The sequence below is a fragment of the Pelophylax lessonae genome, assembly GCF_965119305.1.
Source record: "Pelophylax lessonae genome assembly, chromosome: 5".
Taxonomy (NCBI): domain Eukaryota; kingdom Metazoa; phylum Chordata; class Amphibia; order Anura; family Ranidae; genus Pelophylax; species Pelophylax lessonae.
The window spans coordinates 183,800,775-183,827,255 of NC_138772.1; the positions used below are offsets into that span (position 1 = coordinate 183,800,775).

The following is a 26,481-nucleotide window of genomic DNA, read 5'->3' on the forward strand; positions in this document are numbered from 1 at the left end:
AGATATGTTTGGTGAAAAAACAACTCTGCCTATCACCAAAAGAAAACCATACCCACAGTGAAGCATTGTGATGGCAGCATCATGCTCTGGGGCTGCTTTTCTTCAGCTGGAACAGGGACCTAAGTCAAGGTAAAGGGAATTATGAACAGTTCAAAAAAACAGACAATATTGGCACAAAACCTTCAGGCTCTGCTAGAAAGCTGAACATGAAGAGGAACTCCATCTTTCAGCATGACATCGACCCAAAGCATACATCCAAATCGACAAAGGAATGGCTTCACAAGAAGAAGAATAAAATTAGCCCAGACCTAAATCCAAATGAAAATCTGTGGGGTGAACTGAAGAGGGCTGTGCACAGGAGATGCCCTCGCAAATGGACAGATTTGGAGTGTTTTTGCAAAAAAGAGTGGGCCAAGATGTTCCATGCTGATAGACTAATACCCACAAAGACTGAGTGCTCTAATAAAATCAAAAGGTGCTTCAACAAAAGTATTAGTTTAAGCGTGTGCACACTTATGCAACCATATTATTTTGTTTTTGTTTTTTTTTTCTTCCCCCACTTAGTTGAGTTGTAGAGTTTATAGGTTACATTAAAGGTGGAAAATGTTCTGAAATGATTTATCGTTGTCTGACATTTTAACAGGGGTGTGTAGACTTTTTTTTATATCCACTGTATCTCGGTCAATTCACCTCCCAGACATTGCTTTTTGCCCAAGTTCCCCTGCATACGTACAAGCCTGTTCTTAAAACCACTTGACATCCAGATTAAGACAAATCCCAGCCTGGTGTAGTGGCCATGAAACCCACCCTCACTTCTGGCCAGAAACCAAAACACAGGACACTAGATTCTAGTCCAGGGTTTCTCAACAAAGTTTCAATGGAACCCTAGGGTTCTTTCAGAGGTTGCTAGGGGTTCCTTGAGCAATGAGCAATTTCTGCTTCTCAGAGTAGTTCCCAGACACCATTGATCTTTTTAGTTATCTGTAAGGAGATATTCTTCTCAAAAACCATGAGTGTAGGTAACATTCTTCCAACTCACCATCACATTAATATATCGTGAGTTGTAGATATAGAAAATTTTTAGCAGGGGTTCCCTGAGAGCGCAAAATTGTTTTAAGTGTTAGAGTCGGTTCACACTGAGGCGACACGACTCTGTACTACTTCTGGAGACGACTTGTCAGTCCCGTGCACCGCGACTTCGGCGCGACTTGCACGGACTTCATATAATGGAAGTCTATGGAAGTCGCTCCGAGGTCGCCCCGAAGTAGTACATGACCCTTTTTTCTAAGTCGGAGCGACTTGTGTCGCTCCTATTAGAACGGGTCCTGTAGCAGTCAATGGACTGCGAGGGAGCGCGACTTGTCAGGCTGACAAGTCGCGCTAGTGTGAACCGGGTCTAACTCTGTTTTGTAAAGGTTAAGAAAGGCTGTTTTAGTAAACACGTACAACCTTTTAAGCCTAAAATAACCACCAGGACTCTGGTGGCAGACCATCCACCAAGCCATCAGAGGTTGTTGGTTGGTCATATGGACTAATTGCATATTAACATTATTTTTTACCTGTTTTTTGGTCCATGCAGCAGCGACCCAACCATTTTTAGTTCACTACAGAAGCAGTAAAGTTACTACAATGTTTGTTCTGACTTGTTGCAAACATGATTGAAATAAAATTTCCCAGAAAGTCAATGTCAACAAAGATATTATTAAGACAGAATTTACCCTCTGACGCTCAGAGGAAAGGATTGAATCGACTGAGTTGGAATTAGGTCAAGTAGTTCTGACCCATCCGCTAACTTTGAAGCTGTTTGCTTTGTTGACAGCCAGTATTGCAGAAGAGCAAAGTTCAGTTGAAGCGGCTTTTCAAGACTGGGCACAGATGACAGCTGCTATGGATATTAGAGTTTGTCAGTGTTGGTCAATCACACTGCGCTTAGGTATCTTCTAACACGCATAAGGTTAATTTTTTTAAAGCTATTCATGTGGTGTGGAAACAGTCACTTTATGATTAATTGGGTTTCTTTTTTTGAACACAAGCCAAATCGGTCTACAACATTTTTACATATGGTCAAGGGATATGTACTTAACCAGGCAGTGCCTAATAACAATGATCATAATTCATCAATTATTATGTTTACTGCTCTGAACTGATGAATTTCAAAACTATGAATTGATGCTAAAATTACTTTTTGCACTGTTATTAAAGTGATACTAAACACACACTGTTTAATTTACATTGTCCTTTCTATTTTGTATGTGGATGATGGCACTGTATTTATTTTTATAAAAAAAGAATGTCTAAGTACCCTTTTACCAATTGACATACAGCTGCCACATGACCCAGATCTTTCCCAGCCTGTCTGCAGAGAAACATAAGCAGGAGGAGCTTCTAGTCTTCTGCTGCTGGTCACATGTTAAAAAACAAAACAAAAAAGTAAAAATAAATAATATCAATAAACTGTTTTTTCAATTGTCATACAATATATTTGAAATCAATACTTATTTGGTGGAAATCACATGGTGTGGGCAGATTTCTGCCAGTCACAGGCCCTGTCACGCCCTCCAGCCTATGTCTTAGAGTAAGAGGGAGGTGAAGCCACCATTGATCCCTTCACACCTAAGGGTAAAACAAATATTAAACACCTAAGCGCAATTTTGACAGTCCTTAGAGTCCGGCGTGCGAGACTGCGCACTAGCCGGAAGTGGCTCCGATAACCGGTGGAACGCACGCTGGAATGCAGGGCTCTGTGCGCTGCTGAAGTCATCGCGTTTCGCATACGTCACGTACGCTTCATCAGGACGTAATGACGTTCCCGCTCCTCATCTATGTACAGCGACATGCGCACTATCAACAGGTTAGGAGCGGCCATGTCACATAACACACTCTCTGTGTGACACGGCCGCTCCTAACCTGTTGATTCTGCTGCTCCCATCCCCTCCACAGCCCAGCGCTCCAGTGAGCACTCGGGGGGCAGAGCAGAGAGCCGGTGCCTGGCAGTCAACGGCTCTTTGCTCAGGGAGCTGTAAGAACCGAGAGTTTGGGGGTGCTAGATTGCTCGGTTCTCAGTGTTAGAGGCATCGGGGGGGGGGGACAGATGCAGCATCGGAATGATGCTGCATCCACCTAGGTAAGTTTTATTCTTTAAAAAAAAAAAAAAACATACATCTCTTTTAAAGGGAAACTGTAATATTTCTAACTGTATATGTGTAGGAAATGTGTTTATTGTAAAGATGTGTATTAATGTATTTTAGCTTTGCCTCTTTGTGTAGCTTGCACATGCTTACAGTATGTACGTACTATAGGCCATTATTGCGCATTACATATGTAGGTGGTTCTTTTGGTTGTGCCTTCCTGATCCTCTTCAGTACAAGTCTGCTAGTAATGATTCTTCTGACAGACACCCAATAACCTGAAACAGCCACAATACAGATTGGTGGCTTTGTGTATACTAGGCAATGAATTCAGCAACTCTGCCTAACTGCTGAAATAAACAGAGCGACTATTGGTTTATGATTGATGTAATTTAATTTAAAAGATTACTTTGGCAATATTCACTTATCGGTCTGTTGAATTAAAGTAATGTGTACTAGATTTGTTTTTCATAGAGATAAATTGGGGTTATAATTCATGTAGTGGCTCGGTGCCCTGGAGTGCGACGATCACCGTTTGGCACTTGTGTGTTCCCTGCTGCTGCCTGTACACAGGTTATTTTTTCTGGTGCAGAACTGTTAAAGTACTGTAGTTGTAAAACCTAACTGAATGAAATTTATCTTGCTAAAACATGGTTATAGATCCTTTTTTGCATCTTATTGCTTCTGATCTCTTGCATCCTCTGTGCAGCCACTCCTCCAGCGAAGGCTGCATTTGATTTCTTAGGGGGTTCATGATTACAGTGGACAAAGCTTGCATAATGTATTTTAAAATGGCCACTTTTGGGGGGTTATTGACTAAAACTGAAGAGTGCAAAATCTGGTGCAGCTTAACATAGAAAAGAATCAGCTTCCAGGTTTTATTGTCAAAGCTTAACCCTTAGGAGTCGACAGTATGTGAATATGTTCCCTCTTGGCAGGTTGGCCTTGGCACCGAGCTGCCGCATATTTGCGTACCAATTAGCAGACACAGCTGTGCCAAGAGGCACAGTTACCGTTGGCTTATGGAAAGCTCCCAATCGCTTTCCGATCATGTGATTGCTGTGCCAGCCAATCACTGTGGTCACATGGTCATAAACCCCTTCCCAGCATCTGAAACCTCTTAAAGGCCCGCGATGTTCCGGCACAAAGGGGTTAATTAAACAAGCTGATTGGCTACCATGCACAGCCTCACCAGATTCTGAATGCACCAAGTTTAGTAAATTCCCCCCCCCCCCCCCGTAACAGGGTGACATTGCAGGAACACAATTGAAAGACTAGAACAGGGAGTTGTCACCCTATACCAGAAAGTGCCTGAACAAGGACCAGATATTATTTTCATGTAAACTGCAGAATTAAAACTATTGAAGATGAGTTTTTAAAATCAACAGCAGAATGTAAAAGTATATGTGGGATTTTGGTGTTTAAATCTACATATACATGAAATTCCTATTGTTTAAGCATTAACTGATAGCAGTGATGGGGAAGTTGGAGAAATGATTCTCATACTGCTTAGAACTGTTAAAAAAAAAAAAAAAAGATAAAAATAAACTCTTAGACCTGAAATGTGACTTGTCAGATAATCATATCATGAAAAATTGCTTGGGTCAGAAGGATTCCTTTGTGACTGCCAAAGGATATTCAGTATTATTTGAAGAACAGACGAATATAAGTTCTTTTGTGATTTTTGACAAAAAAATCTGGCTTGTCATGGACTGCAAATTGTCTGATTTGTGCAGATCAAAGGCTTATAATGATGACTATTACTCTCCTAGTTCAACATAATTATTAGTAATCAGTGTAAAACTCTTTATGGTGTATACATCACTCACTGACATTTACTTTCTTTTCAATTACATAGTGGCTTCACGTTGTAAATAATGGGTCCAGGGATAATGGGCCTTGGATTCTGCAGCTCCTGCCTTCGAGGGAGACTAAATGGACTGACGTGGCCCAAAAACTGGCAGCGGGTTATGTGCCATGGAATAACTCGGACCATTTGTTCTGAGCCAGGAGAATGGGAAAAAGGTTTCGGAGTGGAAACCCGAAAAAGGATAGAAAGATTTTGGCATCACAGGATAAAGGACCAGTTTACTCAAATCAGTGAAGTAGATGTAAGTATGTACACTGAATCATATATGTTTATTGAGGGTCATTTCATGACTAGAGTCCAATGAGGTAAATAACACATAGAGATGGGCTCTGGCGTGTTTGGGTTCATAGTCCAAAACCACCTTGCATGATCCCGCCAGGAAGCCGACACTGCACACTGGGAAGTGTCTCATTGCCTGTGATTGGCGGTGTGCAGTGTCAGCTTCCTGGCGGTATTGGGCAGGTGGGTTGGGACTACGAACCCCAACAGGCCAGAGACCATTTCTAATAACACACAGTCTTATCCTGTTTTATGTTTTATCTTTTCACAATTCTAGTTGCGTAAAGTTCCCATCTATGCCTGCCATTGCAGTTTGTGCCGGTTGGGGGGTGCTTGAGATTTCTATTAACAAAAGGGCTCTACTGCAATTACCCACAGCTATACCAATCCAATGGACAAGTAGTGTTAAACCCTTAGCACATTTTAATTTAACACATTGAGCACAATACAAAAAAAAAAAAAAAAAACATTCTCTGTAAACTGTTAAACATCTTATCCCACTACTTGCAGTTAGTACTGGTGCTGAGGGTGGGGAGGGTAAGACAAAAGCCAAGCTAAATGCCAGGTAGTAGACACCATGGGGTAAATTAGGAAGGAGCAGTTAGTCCATAGTCCACCAATGGTTAAAGAAAACAGCTAGCTAGTTTTTTATGATAGTGTTCCACTATGTGACTTCCTTGGTGGACTATCTGCTGCTCCTTAATTTATGCTTGCCCCTGTCACGTGGACTGCAACATTGCTTGGACTTAATGGTTGGTCGTTAGGTGAATGTTTGATACAGCTGTGGCAGACTTAATTAACTGTCTGTCGGCCCCCCTTTTTACCTTTGGTTGATCCGAGTTAGCTAATTTATTAATGGTTAGTAGACACCATGGGTTGTCAGATCTAAAGTTTTACTTTACGGTCTACTTTCTGATACTTCTGCCATTTTCTTTTAACAAATCCTGAGTTTTAGCAAAGAGTAGGCACCCTTCCCCACCCACCTACACGATCGTGATCAGTGCCCGAATTACCTGTTGCCAGCCATGGGTACTGTTAAGGCTACATTCACACCTGAGCGTAGCGTTTTTCGCGCGTTTTTTACCGCGATTTTTGCGGCGTTTTTTACCGCGATTTTACTGCGATTTTTATCGCGATTTTTGTGCAGGCGTTTTTAGATTGAATAGAGATCAATGGAAAACGCCTGTAATCTGCCCAAAAAGAAGCTCGTGTACTTATTTGAGCGTTGGGCGTTTTGTATACAGCGTCAAAACGCTCAGATGTGAACAGGGGCCATTGAAATGAATAGGATTTGTCTTGTTGGGCGTTTTGAGAGCTGATCCTAGAGCAGAAAAACGCCCCAAAAACGCCCCAAAACGCCTAGATGTGAACGGAGCCTTAATGTATAGGAGGCTTGCTTAAGCCTGTGAAAATAACTATCAATAAGTTGGTATTTGCATAAGACTTTGGTGGGACTCCAGCAGGAGACTGATTTTCATGAAAGTTATGTTTTGGCACTTTATAGTTCTCATTGGTAATTAGCTTGGCCCATTTTTCCCATTAAAAGTAGGCTTGAGTTTTAAGCCTTTCTTTTAGATCAAGTACGGTAATCTTCTTTGAAAATAATGTATATAGTTACCTGACTGAATTCCAGTCACAGGTGGTTTTATAAGCTCTTGTTTGGATAAAAAAAAATACCTTGGTTCATATATATAGTGAATATCCAGCTTTTTATCCTGTACGGTAAAATCCACATTTTGTATTTATGCCAAAAATGCAGCTTTTGCTGTACTTTTAGTATTGTGATTATAAGAGCTGTCGCTCTTATGCACGGGAGCAATGCTCTTGTCTTTGTCCCTCCTCTCACTTTGTCCATTCAAAGAATGCCTTTTGTTTTCTGAATGGTTCAGAGAATACAAGGCTCACTGTGATTGGACAAGGGTAGAGGTGAGTAGATAAGTGACGCTATTCATTTCCTGTATGAGAGCCGCAGCTCTCTTGCCTGCAGCTCACTTGAAGTTTAGCAAAAGCTGATGCATTAGTATAAACATGGATTTTTTTTTAAAAATAAAATAATCTGCCTGGAGTTCACATGTGGGCAGTAAAAACAGGCAGTTGATCTGGGTTTTTACTGACCCGCTTATCTATAGTGTGACATGACAGCCACTTGCGTCTGTTAAAATTGCCATAGAGATGATGCTTCGCTTGGCATTCATTTTAACTCAGTATGTTAAGTTTGGCAAGCGGTGCTGCTTACCAAACTTGTTCATTTAAATCAGTGGGGCCACTCGACATCCAAGCTGCAAGCTACAGTAGCTGATGAATAACAGCTGTGAACTGGGAAGTGATATTATACACCTCACTTTCCAGGTTCATTAGTTTCAAGCTGATCTCTGATTGCTTCTGCTCTCAAATTTTCAACAGTTTCAGACCATTTACAGTGGTCTTGGGCTTCTCAGAGGAACAGGAGAGGGGAAGGGGTTCAGTCCTTGCCACTGTAAAAAAGATTAGGTGGCTGTAAAGACACCCAGATTACTTTCACAGAACAGCTGATCACCGTCTGAAAAAAGTCACCAAGCTCATGGCTCTGCAGCTGCAGTTTGTTAAAAACACTTAACGTCCAGGACATTTTAAAACTGCCTAAGGAGATGAAGTGGTTACATTAAAGCGTAACTCCACTTTTGTTGAGAAAAAAACATTCCCCTTTGGGTGATCTATGTACATTGCAAGGATTTTAACAAACTTTGTTGCAGATTTCTACCTTTTGTTCTGAAGAAATCATTGTTTGTTTCTCTGTGCTGAGTGGATCAAATTGGAGGGGTTTCATAATTATCTATCAGCTGTGGCAGCTGCAGGGCTCTAATTAGAAGATCTGCTGGGCCTACATCCCCTTAGACGTGTTCCTATTGGGGGTATCTCACCAAAAATAACATTTTTGTTGCAAGGAATGCCTGAAATCTGATGTGTACATTAGTGCAGACTTCTGGGAAAATTGGTGAGCCAATCACCCAAGCAGGAAATTATGTTTCTGGGGTGTGGTCAGTACACATTCTGTATACAGAACAGCTCCAGGTAGCCATATTGCATTGCATTTTCAGAAAATTGCAACAGCTGCAGATTGAAAAGGAAGGATAATTTTTAATAACATTCAATGACAATGTGATTTGTGTCGCAATTGTATACGCTATATTGTTTTTTCTTTGTTTGCTGATTTTTTTCCCCACGAAAGTGGAGTTACCTAATAGGTATAGATAGATAATATTCTATCTATATATAATAGGTAATAGATTCAGGATTGGAAGTTCATGAGGGAATGTTAGCACAGTAATCAGGTAAATCTATAACATCCAAAGACTCCCTTATTGTGTAGTCTGCAAGCATGCCATAATACAACCGAATACATATAATGCTTGTCATTTTTTGATGGTGTCTAACCAAACTATGCCTAGGGCTACACAGAAATTCGACTGCTGATGTTTACCTTTTTGAAACACATTGCTTTTTTTGCCCTTAATGAGAAGATTTCTATCAAGTTATAAAATCTTTCAAGGGAAACAGATTACATTTGCCCCTTTAGCCTTATCTTAAACTGTTTTAAGATTTGGCCACATTGGATTTACACTTTTACATCTATGCTAATCCAGGCTGTGAATCATGGCACAATCCTATATCTGTGTTATTATAAACAAAACCAATTCTTTCAGTGAGCAAATAATTGTATCATGCTCAATATGCATGCTTGCCATTAACAAGTAGATCACTGGCTGAGAGCGATGGGTGGCGAGACATCCACCTTATTCATGAAATCAGTTTTCAGTCTAAAAGTCGTCCCATTTTAATACCAGCTCATTTTCTGCAGGCTAAGCTCTAAAAAAGTTACTTCCCTCTCTAAAAACACTTACCCAGCACTAACGGACTCTGATCAACTTGGGTAAATTCAGCTTGCCTATACATGGTTTGAATCTAAGCCGGTTACTGCTGAACCGGCCAAGATTTAAACAGTCTATGTCTGGCTTAAAGCGGTGCTACAGCCCCCCCACAGAAAAATATATTGTAGCTGCTGACTTTTAATATTAGGACTCTTACCTGTCTTGGAATCCAGTGATGTGGGCACCCCAGCCGATAATGCCATCGGCCCCTGAGTGCCGCTGCCGCCAAAGCCTTTAAGGGAAACTGGCAGTGAAGCCTTGCAGCTTCACAGCTGATTCCCTATGTGCTGCACTTTCTGAATGGCCCGGTCGCAGGGAAGGAGGAGGGGTGCTGAACTTCTGAAAGACCTCGCCGCGGCAAAGGGTACCTGTCAAAAACAGCTACCTGCTCCCCCCCGAAAGGTGCCAAATGTGGAACGAGATGGAGGGGAGGAGACTGATAAGCAGAGCTTCTACTTTTGGGTTGAACTCAACTTCAACACTACTTCTAGAGCACGTGTGTCAGACACAAGGCCCGCGGGCTGAATCCAGCCCCCCAGGCCATTTATATGTGGCCCTCTCACCTCTCTTGCAGCAGCAGCACCCCCTTCATCTCCACCCTCACCTTGTCTCAGCAATCAGCAGCAGAGAGGGGGACAGAGCTTCCATCGTCAGATCCTGCTCTTTTTTTGTACAGCCAGGGAGAGGGTCCCCTCTGCCCCTGTCTCAGCAGAAAGGACAGACCTCCTACAAATCCGGTGCCCCTCTGCACAGCCATGACATATCCTTGTCTCCTCCTCTCCTGGTCTCAGCATTCAGCAGACTCAGGCAGCTGACTCCCACCCTCCGCAGGTCCTCTTCCAGACCCTGCACTTTCTGTTTCCCAGCTTCTTCCAAATAGCTTGTAAGTGGTTGCACTATGATATAGGAGGTTTAGGGACTCTTGACATCTGATATAAGGGGGGTAGGATGCTCTGGACATTAGTCTTTCACATAGAACTGGCCATTTGTGGACAGCAATAATGCTGATGCGGCCCGCAATTAAATGGAGTTCGACACCTCCGCTCTAGAGGATCTTGCTGGAAAATATTGTGTGGGTTGTAGAGGGTAATATGCAACTGTCTATTGCTCAGCAAACTGCAAGACCTATTCTTATCCACCCTTAAGCAAGCAGTATTTGCTACATCCCTGAGGACGTCAGCCTTTAACTTTTTGCACCAGGATCATCTTAGTTCTAAGAATAAATTAATCTCTAGCAGTTCATTATATTATGTCAGCATAATAACCAGGGCATAGTATTTTGTGCAATGCCTGTGTGTCAGTAAAGAAGCTGATGGGTAATTATTCAGCTTTCACTTGCTTTGATGTCAACACACAAGGAGCTTTCTTTAATGGTTTACCAGGGCAAAGTTTGTCTGGTGACAGCAAGAAAATTGCATATAAACCCCATATACCTTGCTGCACTCAGCTGCTAATTTTTAGGAACCTCACCTCAAGTACCAAACTGATCTTTATAAGAGAACTCCACTTTTGTGAGAAAAAAAATAGCATATACAATTGCTACGCAAGTCATACTGTTTTGTAATTTAATGTTAATAAAAAATTACCTTTCCTTTCCAATGTGCAGCATTGTAATATTCTGTAAAATTAAATGCACACAATTCAGGCTTTAGACATCCTCTGCAATAGAAATGGAATTGTGGTGAAATACTCCCAAAAGGTTAATTACTTATAAAGGAATCCAGACCCTGCTACTTTTCCCACTAGAACACTGCAACTGCAAATGCATCAGCTATTAATAGTAAAATAGTCACTCCTGTTCAGATTTTCTCTGCACATGACAAAAAAAGAGCAGAAACTGGTAGGAATCTGCAATAAAGTTTGTTAAAATCCTTGCAATGTACATTGATTACCTAGAGTGGATTGTTTTTTCTCAACAAAAGTGGAATTACTAAGGACAAATGAGCTAGTATAAATGTAGAAAGGGGACTACATGCTTGCTGCACTTCTGCTTAAAGCTACTAATCCATATGCTTTAAGTGTAGGGCTTGTATTTATGAGTTTTACCAGGCATTGCTCGGTAAAAGGCTTAAAAAAAAAATCACAGTCAATATTAAGGAAAAAAAAAAAATAAGAAAAGTAAAATAAGTACTAGTATTGCAAGAAAAAACTTTCAGGTGTTAATGCATAGGCGAAAAATTTATCTTGTTAATAATTCCAAACACTGGGTGTTTGTGATACTTTTTTATAATGGAGCCGGCCAAGGTCTTTTCTTGCTGCTGTTTTAAAAGTAGCACTGAAAAGCGTGAAGGCTTTATTGTATAGTGTGAAACTGTAGCAGTACATGCTGTACTAACCTAGAGATGTCTGTTTTGTTTTATATAGAAGACGAAACCAAAGTTTTATGTATTGTCAATGTTTCCATATCCCTCTGGAAAATTACACATGGGGCATGTACGAGTTTACACAATAAGCGACGCCATTGCACGGTTCCAGAAGATGAGAGGCATGCAGGTAAGATCTAGCTATATCATCATTGTAAAAGGCAGCTACCTTTTTAAATTGTTCACTTAGGAAAGATGATTTTCTGTACTTGATATACTAATTGAAACTCCCAGTGTAATGACCTGGGCACACACACGTAGGGAGGCATTTATCATTTCTGCACAGCAAGGCATTGCTAAACAGGACCAGTGAGACAATCTGTGCGATAGATTAACCTTCATCAGCTACCCTAAAGTAGCACTGCAATAGAATAAAAACAGATTTTGACCACTTTTAAAATAGGAAGTCCAACTATACATGCATCGGGCAGTCCGTCTCCACCTCCTCCCTACATACCACCCCACATTATATTTTTAGTAATTTTTTATCAACCTTTAAAATCTGTTAAGTATTGTGGTTATTGCTGTCCCTTCCTTCTTTCCATCTAAGGGTTGTGGATGAGTTTTAGAAGAGCCCGCATGTCAGATCTTTGTGACTTGTACCGCCACTACCTTTTACCCACAGCAAGCACATACAGCATAATAAAGCCCTGTATGTAGTCCATGATTACCTGAGCTCCTAAGAAGGGGTCGGATGAGGCTAGGTGTCATTCAGCTAGGAAAGTGGGGCAGCCACGCATGAAGAACTAGGGCACTACGAGCAGCACATCAGTTCTGGTGTTGGTTAAGTATTGTTCTGAAAACATTAACACCTTCCCATCCGGCCTATATTAAAATTACGTTCCTCCCAGATTGTGCTTATTGTGAGGCCACGCATTGGTGGTATCTGTCACTGACCATGTCCACTGGACACTGCCGATGACTGATCACTGTACCGGCCTGCTGCCCATGTCATGTGATCGCTGCGACGAATCATAGCAGATCACATGACCATTGTAAACAGTGGATGGCTTCCTTTCATGCCATCCATTGTATACAACTGTGTTGCTAGCTGTGATTGGTCACAGTGATCACATTATACAGAAATGGCCATCTGTGACATGCGATTAGCTCTTGCCAATCTAATCATAACAAAACAAACTAAATTAATCAATTTCATTCACTAAAATGCTTGCTTATAGAAATTAAATTCACTGCTATTTGCAATAATAATGTGTAATAAAAATTAAAAAAAAATGTGAAAAATATTTATTACATTTTTTATATTAATTAATTAATTTTCCAAATAATTGTGACAAAAAAGTACAACTTCTAAAAACTTGCCATGCCTCTTACTAAATACCTTGGACTGTCTACTTTCCAAAAAGGGGTCTTTTGGGGGTAACCAGCTGTGCTCATAAGTTTACATACCCTGTCAGAATTTATGATTTTTTTGGCCATTTTTCAGAGAATATGAATAACACAAAAACTTTACTTTCACTCATGGTTAGTGTTTGGCTGAAGCCATTTATTATCAATCAATTGTGTTTACTCTTTTTAAATCATAATGACAACCGAAACTACCCAAATTACCCTGGTCAAATGTTTACATAGCCCAGTTCCTAATACTGTGTATTGCCCCCTTTAACATCAATGACAGCTTGAAGTCTTTTGTGGTATTTGTGGATGAGGCTCTTTATCTTCTCAGATGGTAAAGCTGCCCATTCTTCCTGGCAAAAAGCCCCCAGTTCCTGTTAATTCTTGAGTTGTCTTGCATGAACTGCACGTTTGAGATCTCCCCAGAGTGGCTCAATGGTATTGAGGTCAGGAGACAGAGATGGCCACTCCAGAACCTTCACTTTATTCTGCTGTAGCCAATGTCAGGTCAACTTGGCCTTGTGTTTAGGATCATTGTCATGTTGGAATGTCCAAGTACGTCCCATGCGTAGCTTCCAGGCTGATAAATGCAAATTTTCCTCCAGTATTTTTTGATAACGTACTGCATTCATCTTGTCATTAATTTTGACCAAATTTCCTGTGCCTTTGTAGCTCACAAATCCCCAAAACATCAGCGATCCACCTCCGTGTTTCACAGTAGGATTGGTGTACCTTTCTTCATAGGCCTTGTTGACTCCTCTCCAAATGTAGCGTTTATGGTTGTGGCCAAAAAGCTAATTCCCCATTCACACTAGCGTGACTTGTCAGGCGACTTGGTCGCCTGACAAGTCGCGGTGGGTCGCCTGCCATTGATTAGCACAGGACCCGTTCTAATAGGAGCGACACAAGTCGCTCCGACTTAGAAAAAGGGTCCTGTACTACTTTTTGGCGACCTGGAGGCGACCTGGAGGCGACCTGCATTGACTTCAATGACTTCAACTTCACAGGTCGCCCCGGCAAGTCGTGTCGCCCCTGTGTGAATGGGCTCTAAATTTGGGTCTCATCACTCTAAATGACTTTGTGCCAGAAGGTTTGAGGCTTCTCTGTGTTTGGTGTAATGTAAACGGGATACTTTGTGGCATTTGCATAGTAATGGCTTTCTTCTGGCGACTCGACCATGCAGCCCATCTTTCTTCAAGTGCCTGCTTATTGTGCATTTTGAAACCGCCACACCACATGTTTTCAGAGAGTCCTGTATTTCACCTGAAGTTATTTGTGGGTTTTTCTTTGCATCCCAAACAGTTTTCCTGGCAGTTGTGGCTGCAATTTTAGTTGGTCTACCTGACCGTGGTTTGGTTTCAACAGAACCCCTCATTTTCCACTTCTTGATTAGAGTTTGAATACTGCTGATTGGCATTCCCAATTCCTTGGAAATCTTTTTATATCCCTGTCCTGTTTTATTCAGTTCAACTACCTTTTCCCGCTGATCCTTTGAGAATTCTTTTGCTTTCCCCATAACTCAGAATCCAGAAACGTCAGTGCATGAAAGATGCAAGAGTCTGTCAGGAGTCCAGAAACTCAATGACTTTTTATACACACACACGAATTACAAGTGAAAAAGAGCACTGGTGAGGATGGTTACCTTTAATAGCCATTAAAACCCCTTTGTGTCAACTTGTGTGCATGTTATCAGGCCAAAATCACCAGGGTATGTAAACTTTTGATCTGGGTCATTTGGGTAGTTTTTGTCATTATGATTTAAAAAGTTTTAACACAGTTGATTGATAATAAATGGCTTTAGCCAAACACTAACCGTGAGTGAAAAAGGTTTTTGAGTTATCATTCATTTTCTCTGAAAGAAATAATAAATTCTGCCAGGGTATGTAAACTTATGGGCACAACTGTATGTACTGTCCTGGTGTTTTCGGACCTCATGAAAAGAGATAGGGTGTCAGTACATCAGGATTGATCAATGTTTAGATCTATATACCATAGTTTGTGGACTCTATCATTTTCCCCACAGACTAAATATTAAACACTGATTTGGGTTATTGTCACCAAAGAAATGTAGCAGAATACATTTTGACCTAAATTTATGAAAAAAGATTTTTTATTTGCAAACTTTATGACAGAAACAAAGAAAAATGCATTTTCTATTTAGTTCATTGACAGACGCAGCTCCATATCTTCTTGACTGATGGGTTTATGCTGCTCACCATAGGAATAGGACAATCTTTTTACCACGCCTGCAGGGCAGTCCCAGGGGGTATACTCCCACTTCCTGCTATAGGACTTCAGTTTTGTTTTCTGCCTAGTCAAGAGTAGGGACCTAGTTCCTTGCTGGGATCTCTGGTCCTAGCATTTTTTTTTTTCCTTTTTAAACAAATTATTTTTTTTTATTATTATTTTCTGTTCCTGTGAGAACTACAGTCAATTCTGTTCCTGTGAGAACTACAATCAACTGCCGGACTGGGCGACACACTGAATAACCTAGATCCTTATGGTCTTCCCAGTCTGGCCAGTGAGCGCGACCCAACCTTAGTTCCGTGCTGGGTTGGCCGCAACATAGCTCCACTGGATGGGAGCTGGCCAGCGAGTTAAACGTCTCATGAGGACGCATGGCCCTGGTCACGATCCTAGTCATAACCTGAGTTGCAGCGTACCTCTAACCTGCAGAACCCCCATGCCAAGATGGTGGGTGGTCTGTCTGGAGTTGTGCCCACCTGGTCCCATGGTGCGGTAAGTAGTGTCCCCCCGCCCCTCTGGTGATCCCTTCGGGGTGGACGTGGGCCTCTCCCTGGGTTGGTTGGACCCCCGAGTGCCCTTCCTTCCCACTTTACGCTCCCCCCTCAATATCAGGGGCCCTTTGTGCACCACCCCCCATTCACCCAAATCTAGCTCTTCCCAGGGCGGCCATGCCTGATTTTTATGATGGGGGTTTCGAGCAGGTGTTGGGAGCTGTGGGGTGGGGGGGGGGGGGGCGCGAGCAGCACAAATGTGGCTTTTTAAGGGGGATTGTCCTGGGGGGGCCTCTAGCAAGGGTCCCTCTGGCTGTCCAACTGTACCTGGTGGCCCTTGGATTTTCCTGGGAGCCATGTGGGCCCGCGTGCAGCCTCCATTTTGTTGTGGATGGCTGCTGTATCTATCGACGGCCATGTGTGTGTAGTCCGGCAGCCATTTTTTTGTAGTTTCCCATTGCTTTCAATCGGCGGCCATGTTTTTGGAGACTATGGGGAGGTCATTCGGCGGTGGGCCTCTAGCGGCAGTCCTATGAACTTCCTCTTCCTCTCTGATCACTGCACAGCGTGCAGCCTGACACTCTGTATCCAAATCTGTGAAGGGGGTGGTGAGTCCCTGTGAGGGTTATTTGGCTCTATCTTTGCTGCTATAGCAATTTTGGTGCACTGGGACTTGTAGTACCGCTGGTGCAGCGGTGAGTTGATATTTTTTTTTTTCACAGCAATTTTACACATTTTGCTTGCGGTTCCAGGTTAACCCATAGAGTCCCTGGAGCATGAGTCACTACCTGATCCCCTCTCTGTGGCTGGGGGACCTGCCGGGTCCCAGCGTGCCTTGTCTGCTATGACGGCAGTCCTGCAGTCACTGGTGCCTAAAGTAGATTTGGCCTTCCAAAATAGGACGAGTAAAAAGCATCCTCCGCCTTCACCTTCATCCTCTGCCCCCTCAGATTCTGAGGTGGGCTGTGTCGGCTGTGACGGTACAGTATGGTACCCGCAGAACCTCCAAGGCGGCAAAGATATTCCCCTTTACCCCCTATTTCGACAACATTGTCGCAAGTCAGTGGGGTTCCTCCAAACACACTGTTGGAGTCCCTAAGCGCTTTGCTAGAAGGTATCTGTTTGAAGTGTCCCTGCTAAAGAAACTGACACTACCAACCGTGGTGGACTCTCAGGTTTCCAGGTTGAATAAAGACACCCTCCTTCCGGTGGAGGACTCTCTGTCCTTTAAGGACCCCTTTAACAAGAGAGCTGAATATCTGGTAAGATACCTTTTTACCATGGACGGTTCCATTCTGTGGCCAGTGTTCGCCATAACCTTGATTTCACAGACATTAACGGAATGGGCTAAGCTCCTGTGCCAGGATTTGGAAAGTGGACAACCTCCTCCTGAGCTGGTGGAGCTGGTGGACCAGTTTGTCCAGTGGTTGCAGTATATCTGTGATGCCTCTCTGGATGTGGCCCGCTTAGCCTGCAGGGTGTCTGTGACGGCAGTGACTCTGCGCCACATGATATGGCTGAAATACTGGTCTGCGGACCAGGCTTCCAAAAAGGTATTGGCTGATCTTCCTTTTGTAGGAGTCTGCTTGTTTAGTGCTTCCATGGAGGAGATCATTAAGGGTCTTACAGGAGGTAAGAGTACTCTGCTTCCACAGTCTGCCAGGAGTAAAGAGACTTGTTGCAAGTGTGGTCCTTTCTTCTCGGCCCATAAGCGATCCTTTCGTTCTTCGGGATCTAAGGTTCAGGGATCAAAATCCACCCGTAACCAGAGCGGCCCCTCCGGGGCCGCGGACAAGCTCGCTTCTGTCTGAAGGGGCACCCTCACCCGTACTTGGGGTGGGGGGACGTCTTTGCTTCTTTCTGGATCCGTGGACCTCCTGGATTCAAGACAAATGGGTCCATGAGTTGATTCGGTCTGGGTACAAGATCGGGTTTCGGTCCTTGCCTCCGGCAAGGTTCTTTCCTTCCAATCTGCATTTGTCCCCAGGTTCTCTACAAAGTCTTCTTAGGGCAGTACAGGATTTGCTCTCTCAGGGGGTCATTGTACCGGTTCCGGAATCAGAACGATTTCAGGGGTTTTTATTCAAACCTGTTTACTGTTCCCAGGAAGGAAGGCAAGGTCCGTCCCATTCTGGGTCTCAAGGCTTTGAACCGCTATGTGTGGGTTCAGACATTTTGAAATGGAATCCATTCGCACGGTGGTGGCATCCCTTCATCAAGGGGATTTCCTGGCCTCTATCGCTATCAAGGATGCTAACCTTCATATCCCAATATATGTTGGGCATCAGCGTTTCCTTCGCTTTGCCGTGGGCGAGGAGCACTATCAATTCATGTCATGTCATACCCTTTGGTCTCGCCTCAGCTCCTTGGGTGTTTACAAAAGTGATGGCCCCGGATTTGGCTTTACTGAGACAGAGGGGGATTGCAGTGCTGGGGTACCTGGGCGATCTCCTTCTTTGAGCAGAGTCTCCGAATGCCCTGTAAGACAATTTGGACATTTCTGAACGAACTTTGCAAGAGTTCGGATGGAAACAGAATTTCCAAAAATCTGTTCTGGTTCTGTCCACAAAACTGGTCCATCAGAGCCTGACCCTGGACACGACCTTAGCCCTGGTGTTTCTTCTGGAGGTGAAACTCAAGAAGTTGCAAGATGTGACACGCCTCCTGTTGTCCAACCGGCGATCATCCCTCAGGACTTGTATGCAAGTGCTGGGCCTTATGGTTTTCACCTTCGAGGAGGTTCCATTTGCTCAGTTCCATACCAGGTCTCTACAGAAGGAGATCCTTGTCAGATGGAACAAGAATCCACAGGCTCTAGACAATCTGATCCTGTTGAGCCATAGTACAAGGGGATCCCTGATCTGGTGGCTCCACTCTCTGGCGCTTTGACAGAGAAAATCCTTTCTCCCCCTGTACTGGACGGTGGTCACAACGGATGCCAGCCTCTCCGGATGGGGAGGTGTCTTGGGTACAGATCTGGCTCAGGGGGTTTGGACCCGAGCGCAGTCCAGTCTGCTGATCTATATCCAGGAAATTCGGGCGATCAGGCTTTGCCTAAATCATTGAACAGATCGTCTGCAGGGGCGCCCGGTAAGGATTCAATCAGACAATGCCACGGCTGTGGCATATATCATTCTTCAAGGGGCCACCAAAAGTGCCTTAGTGGCCTGGGAAGTAGCCGGAAGAACGCTTTGTTCCAGCCATCTCTGCTGTGCATATTCCAGGGGTGAAAAATTGGCACGCAGATTACCCCAGTTGGCAGAAGTTGGATCAGGGAGAATGGTCTCTCCACCAGGAGGTGTTTCATCTACTGTGTCTCAGTTGGGGGACTCCCGATATGGACCTGTTGGCCTCTCGTCTCAACAGGAAGGTGCAGAGGTTCGTAGCAAGGTCTTGGGATCCTCTGGCCAATGCCACGGACGCTCTTGTAGCTCCTTGGAGCCAATATCGTCTAATGTACGCATTTCCTCCGCTGACTCTTTCTGCCAAGACTTCTGCGAAGGATCGAGGCAGAAGGGATTCCAGGCATCCTAGTGGCACCAGACTGGCCTCGCAGGTCCTGGTACGCAGACCTAGTACAGCTGGTCTCCGATGTCCCTTGGAGACTTCCTCTCAGAGAAGATCTTTTAACTCAAGGACCGATCTTCCATCCAGCAGTCGCTGGCTTTGACCGCCTGACTATTTAAAGCCAGGTGTTGAAGGATAGAGGGGTGTTTGAATTGGTGATTCCTACGTTGTTAAAAGCTAGAAAATCTTCTTCTAGGAAGATTTATCATCGAGTTTGGAGGGCATACAATACTTGGTGTGAGTCTCGAGGGCATTTCCCCTCGTTCCTTCTCAGTGTTTTGTTTCTTGGAGTTTCTCCAAAGAGGTGAAGATCAGCGTTTGGCCTTGGGTACCATCAAAGGCCAGATATCGGCCCTGGCAATTTTCTTTCAACACACGTTGGCCACAAATTCCTTAGTACAAACCTTTGTTCAAGGGGTCCGCCACCTGGCTCCCCCTGTGAGGTCTCCGTTGCCTCAGTGGGACCTCAATTTGGTGCTGTTGATTCTTCAGAAACCGCCCTTTGAAAATATTCGTGAGATTCCTCTGCTCACTTTGACACAGAAGGTAGCTTTTTTGGTGGCTATTACATCTGCGCGCAGTGGGTGTTGGAGCTGGCTGCGTTGTCCTGTCGTTCACCTTACCTGGTGGTTCAAAAAGACAGGGTGGTGCTTCGTACCTGTCAGTCGTTCCTTCCTAAAGTCGCCTCTTGTTTCCATTTAAATGAAGACACTGTGTTGCCTTCTCTGTGTCCTAAGCATCCTAAAGAGATTGTCCTACATTCTTTGGATGTGGTTTGGGCAATCAGGGTGTACCTGGCGGCGACTGAGTTGTTCCAGAAATCAGAATATTTGTTTGTCCTTACGGATGGACCCCGTAAGGGGATGGCCGCATCTGCTGCAACCATTTCCAGATGTATCAGACGGTGTTGCATTCCTATTCCATTAAGGGTCAGGATCCTCCTTTCCCTGTTAAGGCGCATTCTACGAGGGCGCTTAGTGCTTCCTGGGCCTTCCGTCATCAGGCGTCAGTGATGCAGGGATATGCAAGGCGGCCACATGGTCGTCTGTGCACACTTTCACAAATTTTATAACGTGGATGTATTGGCATCTGTGGATGCTTATTTTGGCCGCAAGGTTTTGCAGGCCGCTGTTGGAGAGGTTTAGTCCTCTTTGAGGGTATATTTTTGTCAGATGAGCTCCAGTTGTTCCTGATTGAGCTCTTGTTTTGCCTGGTTGGCTATGTTTAGCTTTTGGGAAGTGTGTTTTTTCTTGCAGTGTTATTCCCATCCCTCATATTAACACTGCTTTGGGACGGCCCATCGGTCAAGAAGATACTGAGTTGTTTCAGTCAATGATCAAAAGAGAAAACTGGATTTTTGTCTTACCGTAAAATCCTTTTCTCTGATGCTCATTGAAGGACACAGCTCCCGCCCCTCTATTAAGTTGGGTTTTATGTTCTTCTGACACTGCTTGTTACAAAACAGAAGTCCTATAGCAGGAAGGGGGAGTATACCCCATGGGACTGCCCTGTAGGCGTTGTCAATTTTTTTTCCTCCTAGTGTCCTACTCCTATGGAGAGCAGCATAAACCCATTGGTCAAGAAGATATGGAGCTGTGTCCGTCAATGAACATTAGAGAAAACAATTTTACGGTAAGACAAAAATTGGTCTTTCTCTTACGTCCTCCGACAGTCGCCGCCTCTTCATATTCGTCACATATGGGGTATTAGACTTTGCTCCGAAGGAGTAGCTAGGCAACAGAATATGTTAACAATAAAGCTTTAACATATCCCACCCTCAAGGGGTGGTCCCCTCAGTCAATACCCTCCTACTTCCTGCAACCATATCTCAGTTTTAATGTCTAGCTTGTCAGGAGTGGCTGGCTCTCTCTGTGCTGGGACTTTTTGTCCCAGACTCTTTCTTCTTTTTGATATTTTGTTTGAGTTTTCTCTCTGCCTTTACTTAGCTGTTATTTTTGTCAGCATTAGTTAGTTCTTCGGACGAAGAGGATCATGCGGACTGGGTCTCGGGCTGATCCCCCTGGTCGCAGGTCGTGGGTCAGTGGCTTCCCAGTCTGCCATCGAGCGTTCAGCCAGGTATCGCTCCTGGCACAGTGAACGACCCATCCCTGTTCGGTGCAGGGATGATTGGTGAGGTGGCTACCTCACCGGACGCTGTGCGGTTTCTGAACCGCCATTGTGTGCGTCTTGAATTGCGACTCTCCCTGCCTCATGTGCAGCGGCTTGTTCGCCTGTGCGTTTCCCCCACGCCATGTGAGGTAAGTGTATCTATGTGGGGACCTGTCTGTCTGGGGGGGGTCTCAGTCTGGGACTGTGTAACCTGCCTTTAATCACACTGCTTGTCTCCCTATCTCTCGGCTGCATGCTGTGGGCTGCAAGGGGGGGGGGGAGCTGTATGACACTGAGTATGTCAGGCTGGGCAGTGTGAGGAGCTGTGTGCTGTGGGGCATGTTTTTAATGGCATGTTGGGGCATATACAGCGATCGCTGCGGCGATCTAACATGTATCCATATAATGGGTTAATATTGTGTGTGATTTTATGCACTGTGGAGCGGCGATTTCGGCGCCAAACGACGCCATTTTACCGGCGCCCGCTCCGGCCGCATGGTTTACATGCACGGCGGCCATTTTCTTGTAGCCTCCATAGGCTTACATAGAGCGCCCTGGCAGCATCACTTCCTCTCTCCTGGAAGCACCGATCGAGGCAGCAGCAGCAGCGGAGTCTCCTCGGGTTTTATCCTTCTATTCCTGTGTTCCATTGCCTGTGTTCAGTCTGTATATTCCCTGTGGGGGTCTCATTGTGCCTGAGTGTGGTGCGGTGGGCTGCGCTTGCCGCGCTTGCTGTAAGGGGGCAGTTAACCCTTGGTTGTCTGGCATACAGGGGCAATGGATTCTCAGGAGGGCAAGTTTCCCACAGTATTGGTGGAAAGCCAGGGGACCGCTGTTTCCCCCCCAGGGGGGGATTTAGCCACTATTGTGGCTGGCCTTGCTGCACAGGTGCAAATGCTGGTGGCTGCTCAATCTACTAAACGGCCCAGAGTTGCTCTGTCCTCTGATTCTGAGGGTGAAGGTGATGGGGCTGTTCTGGCGGGGACCTCCCTATCGGGGTCCCGCTCCTCTCTTGATCTAGTGGGGTCTGAGGTAGAGGCTGAAGTTGAGGGGGTTGATAATTCTCCCCCTGGCTCGCCTGAAGAGCTTGCAATCATGGATGAGTTGATTGCTTCCATTAAGCAGACGCTACGTTTGCAGGACGAGGTGTGTCCCCCAGCTGCCTTGGCGGCTTATGGGACGCAGAGAAAACGCAGGACGCCGCAGGTTTTTCCCTGCAATGCTGATTTTCAGCGCGCTGTTAAGGACCAATGGCGCGATTTGCGCAAGCCTTTTGCGGTGCCAAGTAAATTTAAGCTGCGTTATCCTTTCTCGCCTGCCACTGATGAACGGTGGTGTGTGCCTCCGCCGGTGGATCATGCTATTGCGGTTTTGAACAAAGCCACTGCGATCCCTGCAGAGGGATCCCCTGTTTTCCGTGATGCCACGGATAGGAGACTGGAGTCTCTTGCCCGTCATACTTATTCTGTTACGGGTTCTATGCTTAAGGCTCTGTTTGCTTCTCTCATGGCGGCCCAGGCGATCGCAAGTTGGACGCAGATGCTTAGGCGCGTCCTAGTGGCCGATTCGGCCTCGGCGGCGACCCTGGATATGGTGGATCAGATCCACCAGGGTGTCATGTATCTGTGTGATGCGGACCTGGACCTGATTCCGTTGGCCGCGCGTGTGCACAGCGTGGCGGTGTTGTCTCGCCGCCTGGTTTGGTTGAAATGTTGGTCGGTGGACCAATCTTCACGTAAAACCTTAGCCAATCTGCCTTATGATGGGTCTCGCCTTTTTGGGGAGTCCCTGGATGTGTTGATTAAGGGGATTACCGGGGGTAAGAGCACTCTCTTGCCCCATTTCCCCAAGGCTAAGGGGGCTTCTGGGAAGAAGCATGCTCAGTTTCGGCCCCCTCAGGGGTCCTTTCGTGCCTTTCGGCCGCACTACAAGGGCAAACCGTTCAAGGGCCAAGGCTCTCAGAAGAAGCCCTGGTCTGGGAAACAGAAGTCCGGTCAATCCGGACCTGCGGCCCATAACAGTTCGGCCTGAAGGGGCGCCCTCACCCAGTTTTGGGGTGGGGGGACGCTTGCTCGGTTTTCTTCAGCCCTGGTTGGCCCGTGTGAGGGACAGATGGGTTCTGGAAATCGTTCGATCTGGTTACAAGATCGAGTTTCTCTCTCGGCCGGAGAGCAGATTTTTTCCCTCAAATCTTCAACTGTCTCCAGAGCGCCTGCGGGATCTGCACCTGGCGGTGCGGGACCTGAGGGCTCAGGGAGTGGTGGTTCCGGTGCCTCATCGGGACAGATTTCGGGGGTTTTATTCCAATCTGTTCACCGTGCCCAGAAAGGAGGGCAAGGTTCGTCCGATTCTGGACTTGAAAGCTCTGAACCGCTCTGTGCGAGTTCGCAAGTTCCGCATGGAATCCCTGCGCTCGGTGGTGGCTGCCCTGGTTCCGGGGGAATTCATGGCCTCCATCGATTTGAAGGATGCGTACCTTCACATCCCCATATTCGAGGGTCATCAGAAGTACCTTCGATTTGCCATTGCGGAGGATCACTACCAGTTTGTGGCGTTGCCCTTTGGGCTCGCCTCGGCTCCGCGGGTCTTCACCAAGGTGCTTGCACCGGTTCTGGCATTATTGAGAGCCCAGGGCATTTCTGTCCTGGGGTATCTGGACGACATTCTGGTTCGGTCTGCGACCAGGCAGGGTCTGGAGAAGGACCTGTCTGTCACAATGCAGACTCTGCAGGAGTTCGGTTGGACGATAAATGTTCCAAAGTCGACACTGAGTCCGTCGGTTCGTCTCCCCTATCTGGGAATGATACTGGACTCGGTGCAGGCGAAGGTCTTCCTGCCGGAAGACAAACTCAGGACTCTTCAGGAGGAAGTCAGGTCCCTCAGGGACGTTCCACACTCGTCTCTGCGGACGGGTATGAGATGTCTGGGATTGATGGTCTCGGCCTTCGAGGCGATTCCTTTCGCGCAGTTTCACACGCGGGGTCTCCAAGCGGAGATCCTGTCCAGGTGGGACGGGCGACCTCAATCTCTGGATCTTCAGATCTCGTTGAGTCATCGCACCAGGGAAAACCTTCTGTGGTGGCTCCAGTCCCCGTTGGTGTCCGGGGGCAAGTCTTTTCGTCCGATCTCGTGGACGATAATCACCACGGATGCCAGCCTGTCGGGCTGGGGTGGTGTTCTGGGCGTTCTGTCCGCCCAGGGGACCTGGTCGGAGGGGGAGTCTTCCCTTCCGATCAACATTCTGGAATTGCGTGCGATAAGGCTCTGTCTTCATCGCTGGACGGACCGGCTGCAGGGCTGCCCGGTTCGGGTGCAGACGGACAATGCCACGGCGGTGGCCTACATCAACCACCAAGGGGGCACCAGGAGTGCCCGAGCGGCTCGAGAAGTGGCCGACATTCTGTCTTGGGCCGAGACTCATGTCCCGGCGATAACGGCGGTTCACATTCCGGGAGTGGAGAACTGGCAGGCGGACTATCTGAGTCGCCAGACCCTGGATCAGGGGGAATGGTCTCTCCACCCGGCTGTCTTCCAGATGTTGTGCGCGAAGTGGGGTCTTCCAGATGTGGACCTGTTCGCGTCTCGCCTCAACTACAAGGTGAAGAGGTTCGTGGCAAGGACGCGCGACCCTCGGGCAGACGCGTCGGACGCGTTAGTGGCCCCGTGGCATCAGTACAGGCTGATGTACGCGTTTCCACCGATTCAGTTGCTGTCCAGGTTCCTTCGCAGGTTGCACTCGGAACGCAGCACGGTGATTCTTGTGGCACCGGACTGGCCTCGCCGGTCCTGGTACGCAGACCTCGTGAATCTGGCGGTCGACGCTCCTTGGCGTCTGCCTCTTCGAGACGATCTACTGTCTCAAGGACCGATTTACCATCCTGCTTTACAGTCGCTGGCTTTGACGGCCTGGCTGTTGAGACCGAGGTCCTGAAGGAGAAGGGTCTCTCTCCAGAGGTCGTTCATACTTTGATCAACGCGAGGAAGTCTTCCTCGGGGAAGGTTTATTACCGTACTTGGAAGGCCTATTTTGCCTGGTGTGAGTCCAGGGGGTTTTCACCCCGCACGTACTCGGTTTCCCGTGTGCTGTCTTTCCTTCAGACGGGTGTCGATCAGCGTTTGGCGCTGGCTACGATTAAGGGTCAGGTGTCGGCGCTGGCCGTTCTGTTTCAACGTCCCGTGGCTTCCAACTCCTTGGTTGGCACTTTTATTCAGGGTGTGCGGCATCTGGTTCCTCCTAGGAGGGATCCTTTGCCCCCTTGGGACTTGAATCTAGTTCTGTCTGTGTTACAACGTGCTCCTTTTGAACAGATCAGGGAGATCTCGTTGTCTATGTTGTCCAAAAAGGTCGCCTTTTTGGTGGCGATCACTTCGGCTCGCAGAGTGTCGGAACTGGCGGCTTTGTCCTGCAAGTCTCCGTACCTGGTTGTTCATTTGGATAAGGTGGTCTTGCGACCTAATCCTTCTTTTCTACCGAAACGAGTTTCGGAATTCCATCTTAACGAGGATATTGTTTTGCCTTCGTTGTGCACGAAGCCTAAACATCCAAAGGAGGTGAGATTGCACTCTCTGGATGTTGTTCGGGCGATAAGGGTTTACCTTAAATCGACTGAGTCTTTTCGTAAGACTGACTCCTTGTTTGTTCTTCCAGAGGGTCCTCGGAAGGGCATGGCGGCTTCCGCCTCTACCATTGCCAAATGGATCAGGCAGACCATTGAACAGGCCTATGCCTTGCAGGGGAAGGTTCCCCCTGTGCCTGTGAAGGCGCACTCTGCTAGATCACTGAGTACGTCTTGGGCCTGCCGTCATGGGGCTTCTGTAGCCCAGGTGTGTAAGGCGGCGACTTGGTCGACCGTACACACTTTCACAAAATTCTACAAAGTAGATGTTCAGGCATCGGCGGATGCTTCCTTTGGCCGCAAGGTTCTTAGTGCGGCTGTTCCATAGGGTCCCTTTTTGGGGACTCCTGGCTGTTGGGATAGCTTTTTTGTATCCCCTGGTTTTTTTGTCTTTTCCTGGGTTGTTGCTCCTGTTGAGCACTTATTTTTGCTGTTGCCCAGCTGGTTTCCTTCCTTTGGTAAGGTTCCTTTCTTTGATGTGGAGACTGCGTTGCCTTTCGGCGCGGATGCGTTTCCCACCCCTCATGTTTGCACTGCTTTGGGACGT

At 46.2% G+C, this 26,481-nt stretch overlaps 1 protein-coding gene across 2 annotated transcripts in view; it reads left to right on the forward strand.

Annotated features, from left to right (window-relative positions):
• The window catches only part of LARS2 (leucyl-tRNA synthetase 2, mitochondrial), a 355,149-nt gene that overhangs the window by 34,824 nt on the left and 293,844 nt on the right, over positions 1-26,481 (forward strand). For both annotated transcript variants that reach the window (XM_082258151.1, XM_082258152.1), the window contains exons 2-3: positions 4,987-5,239; positions 11,550-11,678. In XM_082258151.1, the coding sequence (XP_082114277.1) occupies positions 5,006-5,239; positions 11,550-11,678 (363 nt within the window). In that variant the 5' untranslated portion in view covers positions 4,987-5,005. The remainder of the gene's footprint in view (positions 1-4,986; positions 5,240-11,549; positions 11,679-26,481) is intronic.